This window comes from Sinocyclocheilus rhinocerous, unplaced genomic scaffold, assembly GCF_001515625.1.
Source record: "Sinocyclocheilus rhinocerous isolate Xijiao unplaced genomic scaffold, SAMN03320098_v1.1 scaffold1458, whole genome shotgun sequence".
NCBI lineage: Eukaryota > Metazoa > Chordata > Actinopteri > Cypriniformes > Cyprinidae > Sinocyclocheilus > Sinocyclocheilus rhinocerous.
This window is the reverse complement of record NW_015633180.1, coordinates 605615-615069: the sequence shown is the minus strand read 5'-3', so window position 1 is coordinate 615069 and position 9455 is coordinate 605615. Positions and strand designations below refer to the sequence as shown.

At 39.4% G+C, this 9455-nt stretch overlaps 1 protein-coding gene across 1 annotated transcript in view; it reads left to right on the top strand.

Moving 5' to 3' along the window:
• The window catches only part of LOC107743377 (receptor-type tyrosine-protein phosphatase F-like), a 137549-nt gene that overhangs the window by 100526 nt on the left and 27568 nt on the right, over positions 1–9455 (top strand). Inside the window, exons 22-25 of the mRNA XM_016556568.1 lie at positions 650–810; positions 2874–2885; positions 4794–4906; positions 8105–8202. Coding sequence (XP_016412054.1) covers positions 650–810; positions 2874–2885; positions 4794–4906; positions 8105–8202 — 384 coding nt within the window. The remainder of the gene's footprint in view (positions 1–649; positions 811–2873; positions 2886–4793; positions 4907–8104; positions 8203–9455) is intronic.

Here is a 9455-nt window from a genome sequence, read left to right as displayed (position 1 = left end):
AGAGAAAAAGAGAGAGAGGGGGGGGGGGCATAGGTCCTCTCCCTCTATGTTATTCTCACACAAATTCTTCTTTTTTTGTGTGCATCTTCCTCTACATGGTCACATGTTCTCAGAGGTTTGACTTATGCTAATCAAAGGTGAGTGTGTGTACGGCAGGGGTTAAGAGGAACCTTGTTAACGGAAACCTAGCCTGACATGGAGACAGATGCAAGGATGTGCTATGTGCAATTTTTATTTTAATTTAAGTAGTTGAAGTTAAAACATTCCTGGAAAACCTGAAATTGGGGGGAATTTTAACATTGTGATTTACAGAACTGAAAACATCATATATAATAAGATTTCACAAATTACTGTTTTTACTGTATTTTTGATTAAATCAATGCTGCCTTCAGCAGAACTGTTTCCAGAGCTGAAAACGTCATTTATATATATATATATATATAAATATATATATATATATATATATATAAGATTTCACAATATTACTGTTTTTACTGTATTTTTTATTAAATCAATGCTGCCTAGAGCAAAGGATATAGGAATATAAGGGTTATTTATACACAAGCTCTCATTGGATTTTTTTCAGCCATAATTATTGTGTAACTTGTTAGACTCTCTGTGGACTAACTCAGACTTTCTCTCTCTGTAGCGGACCTTCTCGGCCAGCCCATACTCGGACCCCATCATCGTGCAGGATAAAAACCTTATGCAGCCCAGTGTGGACCAGCCTGAGATGCTCTGGGTTATGGGCCCCGTTCTTGCCGTAGTGCTCATCATCATCATAGTCATCGCCATCCTGCTCTTCAAGAGGTGAGCAAGAGTTTTCCCATCACTCTTTCCTGCCAGCTGCAGTGAGGTGCACTGTAGCTTTACCATTCAACAGAGCTGCCAGTGCAAAAGATGTATTCAATCAATAGTGTAGTGATATATGAAGCACAGCTCACATGTCACTTTCAAGCAAGCTGCTTTCTCTTGATCAATGCCACAAATTAACTTGAACCTGTTGCGAAATCTTTGTGGGGAACTTTTTTACCCTCACACGAAATTCCTATTGTAATGACTGAATTTCACCCATGAAAGTTTGCTAAACAACAGTAAATATGACTTTATGAAGTATGACTTAATTTGTGTTTGAATGTATTTTGAATTATCTTCATTTGGGGTGTTTCTCAATTAGTAGTGATTAATTAGATTAATTAATTAGCATTTCATGTTATTATTTCTATATTATATTAATTGGCGGACCTAGTTTCCCATTTTGTTGAGGGGGGTGTGAAGTGTGCCCACCTTTTTTATCTCTGAGATCATCTCAAAGTTTACTAGATGTGATGGAGACAAATATCAGCCTCTTTGAAGGTCTCATTTCAGATGAAATACACCCCTACACATCGTCGGCGTGACTCCTTGTCTGCTTTGGATGCTTTGTACACGGAACAAGATGTGGCTAATTTTAGCTAGCTTTTCCGCGGAGAGAACATTATTCATAATGACATCTTGACTCAGCCGAATAATGCAGACATGTAGCTTGCGGCGTGACCCGGTGGTCCCATTCACAATGCTGATACAGTACTGACTAATACTCCCTCCAGCCCATCTTGGTAAAATCCCTTACTTCAGAGCAAACCTTGCATTTGTTTTGCTCTGATTTTCTCGGCGTTCAACACAAATCCACCATATCAGCCCCCCTGATGGTGCAGGACTCTTTTAACTTTGCAGTGACTCAAATTGAGGCCGTTCCCGAGCGAAGATGCAGCAGCGAAATGGCAGCGTCAGCTTTCGGTCTCGGCAGGCGAGCGGTTATGTGGCTGTGCTGCCACACCCTGCTGATGCTATTCTAAAAGCTGTCATCTTCCACTGCCCACCGCTGCGAGCCAGAAAGTCCAGCGAGTAGCTCTGCTATTGTACTCCTGCAGAACTAATAACTGGCCTTTCGCTGCTAGCCTTAACTTTCTCTCTCCCTTTCACTCTGACAGTCATGTTGTCGCTGGAGGTCACAAGTAGCTGTATTGTATTTTTTGTTGCTAACAGGAATTCCTACCACTGGATGCTCTAATTCTGCACAACTTGCCAATAGATTTTTGAAAATCTGATCACAAATGAGATGTATTAGCCTTTTTGACAGAATCTTGTTCTTTTTTTGCTTAAATTAACATTTAGCTATGTAGGGAATAGGGATGCGCAATATTAATATTTCTGCTGAAGCTTGTTGTAAAATTCTATACTAAATTCTCTACCAAAATCTGTCATTTTAAATGCAACAAGCGAATTTAGGCATCACAACATTATAATGTACAGTATGGAAAATATTCATTTTGAGATCTAAACGTAAAAATAGGGGATTGAATAAATGATATCTACCAATAATCAACATGAGTTTGTATATAAATTAAAGCAGTGGATAATATGTCATGTTATATGAGCAAGACTAAAAGAGAGAATTGTTGACAAGGTTTAATTTCAACACAATAATAAATAATGAAATAATTATACTCTAATATTGGTCGTTAACCTGTATGGTTCTGATATATATTGTGTACACCTATAATTATGTGTTTGCATATAAATCTAAACTGTTGATTATAGGTAATGTTATATAAACTGAGTTTTCAACATTATTTTTATTATGTCCCTGAATGTGGGCAGATCACCTACTTAATATTCATTAGCTAAAGCAAAGGCTAGTGTTGTGTCAGTCATTTTATATAAGTATTCATTCATTTCCTCTTTTTAAATCACCGTCTTCAAACACAAAGTCAGATTTCTGCAAGACGTTTTTGAAACGTAAGGTTAGCAGCACAACTCACTTGAGTCTCTGCGTGTCTGACAGCCACTAATCACGTGTCTCTTCCTTCCTCCGCTCCGTACAAATGCAGCAAACAGGAGAGGTAGGTACCTTCAGATCATGGCCAGGTGTCTTTCTGTCACAGTTTTCATTTCAGAAGTGTCATCTGTCTCACTCTTCACAGGCTGCAGGGTCTGCAGGTGTGGCCGCACACGTTACTGTTCATTAGCATGTTGTTTTGAATGACTATCCGTTCGGTTCATCCAAAACAAGATGTTGGCTGAAATTGCCGTTCTGCACAGAGATTGACAGTAGTTCACCCTCACACCCTGCTGTCCTTGAAAAGCTCCGGTCATTTGGGTTTACGTCGTTACAGTGGTGCATGCTTGCTGTTGTGATCGTGATTTCTTTTTTGGAGATGTTTGCTGTTCTGTGTTGATTCTGTTCGTGTTGATCCTTCACCTCCTCCTGAAGGTCACTCAGACTGAGTGTGTGCAGTCAGCCTTTCTGCTGTCTCACCTGAGCCCTGAATGGCCCATTGTAAAGGAAATGCCAGCCCGGCGGCTGCCGAAATAGAAATGTTCTCATCTTCAAAGCTGACATTTCCCTCCACCGAACTGTTCTGTTTCATTTTTTCACTTCCTTCTTACTGGCTAATGTATGAAATATCTCTCACACACACATACACTCTCTCTCACAGAGCAAAATGGCCATTTTCTGTTATTTTTATCTCTGCATTTATTCTGAACCCCCTACAAATGGATCCTTTTAGCCTCTGGTGTATATGTATTAACTCCAAACGGAATAATTGAAGCGTGCTGAGACTTACAAGACGTACAAGAAAGACGAGAGGCTACGTGTCCTGTGCTCTAGTGGTTAGCAATGCAGTACGACCCGGTTCTGTTAAACAGCATATGCTGAAAACCCTTCGGTGCGGCCCGCCTCGCTGGTGTCAGCCTCATTTGAGCTCTTCAGGCTTTATGAAAGCTAGAAAACTGTGCTTAGAACCTTACAAATTGAGTGCAGTGAGATGTGAAATTTCCCGTGCAGTTGGCTCTCCCATTTTGGTTAGGGATTTGTGTCCATGTGTCTGAGGATGGGTTTCCACTGACAGATGTTCTGCATCTGTGTGTGTGCGCGCACACGACAGCTTTACCTGCTGGAAGAGTGCACTCAGGAGTGCAGGTGCTACAGTGGCATAATTACCGGTGTTGTGCCATCCAGCTGATGTGCTAATTACCTAGTCGCCTTGTTTTCCCCACAAACAAGGAGTGCAGCACCCTGAATATTTAGTGAGCTTGCTAACAGAATCGAGTGAAGCGCTGAACAAACACGCTATTTGGCTTTTATTTCGAATTACTGTGGCCCCTACGTTTCCTAAAGGGAAGTTATGATGTGCTCTAAAAGCAGTGAAGCTTTAACAAGAAATGAGGCTCATGATTTTTAGACTGATTATTTTGTTGTCTTAAAGACCCCATGAAAACAAGTTTGGAGTTTTGTGGCTTGTAGTTGACTTTAGTATACTCCTGAAAGTTGATCAAAAGAACTTGGGTATACACATGTATACAGATATAATAAATTAATGCATTTAAAATGTCTTTCCTTTCTAGAAGGACTAACCAAAAATATAATATATTATATTATATACTATACTATATACTATATAAATATCAGCATTGATTTAATATACTATTATTAAAAAATAAATAAATACTGACCCCAAACTTTTGAATAGTATTATATAATAAATGGACTAAATGTTTTGTCTAATTTTGTCCAATCAAATTCTCTCTCGCAAATCATGTATTGAGTCGTCAACACGGGACACATAGGTGTTTAATAGATGTAAATTTATGAAGATGCTAATGTCCACATTTCTCTGTCCCATCCCTCAAAATTCTTTAATTTGTCTTTGTTATCTGTTTCAAATCTTTCAAATCTGTTAGTGGGTCTGGCGTGGTCTGAATGTGTCAACAGAAGCACTCATGCTGACTCCATTTTGCTCTTACAGGAAGAGGGCATCCCCCCTACCGAAAGATGATCACTCTGGTGGAGTGAAGGATTGTCTTCTGGCCAACTCGTCTGATCCTGTAGAAATGAGGAGACTCAACTACCAGACACCAGGTAACACACCGTACACCATATGTACTATAGACACACATTACCAGTCTGCCAGAGCCCCATGTGTTCTCTACCATATGCACGCGTACACTTTTCCTCTGACTCAGTGTGTGATATTTGAGCTTATCACCATATGCTCAATGCAAGTCAAGACAAATTCAGTCTCTTCCTTACATACACAATGCATGCACATTATCCCATTGTACTATATCATCTGTATCTTGTTCAGTAACCCTGATATTATTTTTTCACGCGTCAGCATATGCCACCGAATGTGTCATTTAGCATAAACAGTATGTGTATGTGCACATGCAGGCACACTGACTGAAGTGACAGCACGTCTTTGTAATCAGAATGATCTATCACTGCCGTACGTATCTTCCAATCTTTACGGCCCGCCCACCACAGCCATAAAAACAGAGCACATGAGAGAGGAGGCACTTTCAGTCATAACACTGAATCTGAAAGCCAGATATTAGCTGCTCTACAGAAATGCTACTATGTGGTTGTTTATCATTTATTTAATTTTTTAATAAATATATTTTATTGTAATATATAGCTAATATATGTAATATAGCTATTTTATTTTCATTTTTAAAATGAAGTTTTAGAACAGTGTAAGGTGATTTTTTTGTTTATCATTTTTGTGTGAAAACAAATGTACTGTTTTATGACTGTTTAATGTGAGTATGCTAAATGAGCAGTGGCTGTAGGAAAGCGTAATGGAGCGCTCTGCTTCATATTGCATATTATTATTTGTCCTTTGGTGGCTCTGAATTTAGCTGTTCATTGCAGTTCCTCCATTTACTGTCTCATCTCCTTGGAGTGTCTTATATGGACTCAATTCACCCAAAGGGCTCTTGCTCTTTCAACCCCTCTTTGTTAATTAGCCTTCCTGCTTGCCATTCCCAAGGTGAGTGAGAGGCAGACCTGTGACGCTAAGAGAAAATGTCAGGCCTGCCTCTCTCTCCTCTAATAGCTGAGCGGTGGCAGTAGAGCCAGGTTATTACAGACCCTTTCAGTCCTGAAGAGCACATAATTACCGCAGGCTAAACAGCCATACAGCTCTCTTACCGTGAATCCCACTGCCACAGCCAGCAGTTTTCATACGGCAGCAGAGTGGCAACAAGGGCACTTCACATTTCATCGTTTGATTAAGTTTTGAAACACCTGATTGAGTTGTTTTGTGATGTTTATGAGTACAAATAATGTGATGGTATATTAATATAGGGTTTTTTTCTTCAGCTACAAGTACTTTTATGCCTCGGGGGTATTTATTTATTATAATTTTTTTCTTCTTTTGGTTATTTGAAGGTTACATTAAAACGGTTTTAGAGTTTTTATTTATTTATTATGACTTAACTTTTTTAAATGTCTTATGTAAAGATTGTTTTAACCCCTAAAATATGAGAATACATCATAAAAATATGAATTATTACACATATAAAACAGTTTTTTAAAGGGTTATTATAAAATATTTAAAATAATTTATAATTCATGACTGTCCCTCAGTTGTGCCATCATTTCCATTAAAACCAGCAATTTTGTTAATATTATCAACAGTTAATAAATACAACATGAATAGAGTATTTATGTGTGAACATTTAATTATGTGTAATTTAGGATACATGACACACTAGTTATGAAAATAGCCTTCAAAAAAAGCAGGAAAAAGCAAGAGTAGAAATAATCTTGAGATGTGATGAAAATGATATTGTGGTGAATGATATCCTGTTCATGACACGAGAAAAATGACAGAATTCTCCTGTGATGCATATGTTATGTACAGCATACACACACGCCCATATTCTAATTCTATTTCCTGCCATTGTCTTGGATGTAGCAGTCAGGTTATGTTTCCAGTCCCTTATCCATACATTTCTGGATGCATTTTCACTTGAATGACCTTGGACATTCATTTCAAATCCAGACGTCTCGTAATCTGCATGCCTTTCCCTGCTTTGCATGCTGGGTTGTAGCTCTTCACTGCCTAATTAACTTGCTGTTTAGCGTGGATGTATCCTGTGCTGTATTCACTTAATGTGCTCATGGTGCAGCTTATTGCACTGGCAGCCTCTAAATATACAGAATACTGTGTCTCGTTTGTGTGCTAGAAAATAGTGGTTATACAGTATGTATTATATGTAAATGGCAAACACGATTTTTGTTATATAAATTATGATGGCATGTGTCTGAATATATTTAATATATGTACTACTTTTCTGCTACAAAGTAAAAAAAAAAACATGTCAGTAGAATTTTTATTCACTATTTAGGATACAGTATTCAGTGACGCTCGGGTAGAAAGTTGTTCCTTATGGTTAAATTGTTTAATAGTCATAAATAATTTTCATGGTTTTTGTCCCTGTCGAATGTTGCGTTGTCACATACTGTACATATGGCGGTCCCACAAGGTGACTGTACGTCTATGCGCAGTATCCTTAACTGTTACTGTAAAACTTTTCTTCTGACTTTCACATCAGCCCTGTTCAGATATAATTGTGTGAAAGTCGCATATGTGTAGCACATATTCCACCAAAGAAATGTAAAATGTGTCTACAATCTACCAGACCAGTTTTTGGCATCACGTCAGTGCGGTTGATTAAGAGAGTGGCCCCATGATCCTGCCGCCTACTGTCTTGCAGTAACGGTTGCATGAAGTAGCTAGCAGGGGGCTTGTCCAGACATTTCTGTGCTCACTGTGGGCATAATGAACTCATAATGGGGAATCATACCCAACCATGTCCCATTAAGCATCTCAGTCCAGCTCATTCATCCTCAACCACTGGAATCCTAATGACAGATCCTCTCTATTACGACCCCCCCACACACACACACACACACACACACCTTTCCTTATCAAACAACACACAAGCTGAACATTTCCTCAGATCCAGCTGAGCATGTAGCCTTGATACGTTCACAGGCGCTGACAGGGAAATGTGCTTTGGCAGTAAGTTGACCCCCCGGACAAGAAATCCAGAGCATGTTTGGGGGATAGACGTAAGCGGACACAACATATATCAGCGCAAATCTCGCAGAGGGATCATGTCACATCAAGGTGCAAGAAGAACCTATTTATGTCATGCCCTCCTCAACTCAAAACAGACAGACTCGCTGCCCGCTGTAACGGTACAGTGCATCAGGTGTGATACTCTGGGATGTGCTCACCAATTCTCGTTGTCTTATTTTCTCTTGTAGGAATGAGGGAACATCCTCCTATATCTGTCTGCGAGCTGGCAGACCACATAGAGCGACTCAAGGCCAACGATGCCCTCCGATTTTCCCAGGAGTATGAGGTAAGGGCAATAGTAATTGGTGCAGCTTGAATATTTTGCATCTGGTTTAATTATAGTTGCACATTCTCTAGGACAGGGGTTGCTAATCCTGCTCATGGAGGACCACTTTCCTGCAAAGTTTAGCTTCAGTGATATTCAAACAAACATAAACCAGCTAATTGAGATGGTTACTTAAAAATAACAGGCAGTTGTGTTTGGAGCAGGGTTGGAGCTGAAGTCTGCATGAAGGTGGCCCTTTAGGAGCAAGGTTGGCTACTTACATAATCTGAACACATCAGAAACACATCTGAACCAGCTAATTAAGATCTTCAGAAACACGCTATAATTACAGACAGGCGCATTGGAGCAGAGTTGGATCTGAACTCTGCAGGAATGTTGATCTCCAGGAACAGGATTGTGCACCCCTGGTTTACTGACTCTCCTGGTAAAGCTGCGTTCACACTGATGCTGATTAAATCGCTGATCTATGAGCTACAATATCCACTATCTGCACTCTCATTTGTATAACTGCTCATTTGCATAAAGTCAAGCTTTTCTGTTGCTTTGCCAGTGGTCTCTTCCACTCATGGTGCCAGAAATCACCAACTCATGGAAAATGAATGGTATCTGGTCGCTTCACCGTGAGGAAAAATTGTGCAAATGTGTACCCTTAGGGGTACAGCGGCTTGTTACTGTGGAAGTATTCTCAGAGGGTCACATCTGTACCTTAATCAGTCCCCCCAGGATTTTGCGATTCTGCGATCGTAGAATTGAATGCAAAATCAAGCAAACTCTGCAATATTCAGAAGAGCTTGCAATTTTTCTAAATTGCTGCAGATTTTGGGCCTAGACCTTCCAGGGTTACCCTGTAAAGACACTACTTTGTTTCTGACAAGCTCATCAAGGAGAAGAAAGGAAGTCAAACAGTTTTTACATGTTTTCAAATGTTCATTCCGATTTTTGTATTCGCTATGGAGTTTATTAAACAACACCAAAGACTTTGTAGTTGCGTTCTTTTGCACTTTAATCTGTTTGAAACATTTGTTTTCTTTGTACATGTGCATTCTTCAAAGCTAGGCTACTACTACATATTTAACATTCTTTTCTGTTATATTATAAAAATACTAACTTGTTATTAACCCTGCAAAGCCTGAAATAATGATACTCTATTAAATGGTACTAATATGCAGCTTTTAGGGCTGGAAAAGGCACAGAGGTGCACTTTTGAGAGTACTGCCCGAGTAACAATCTGTTGTACACCAAAGGTACTTTTT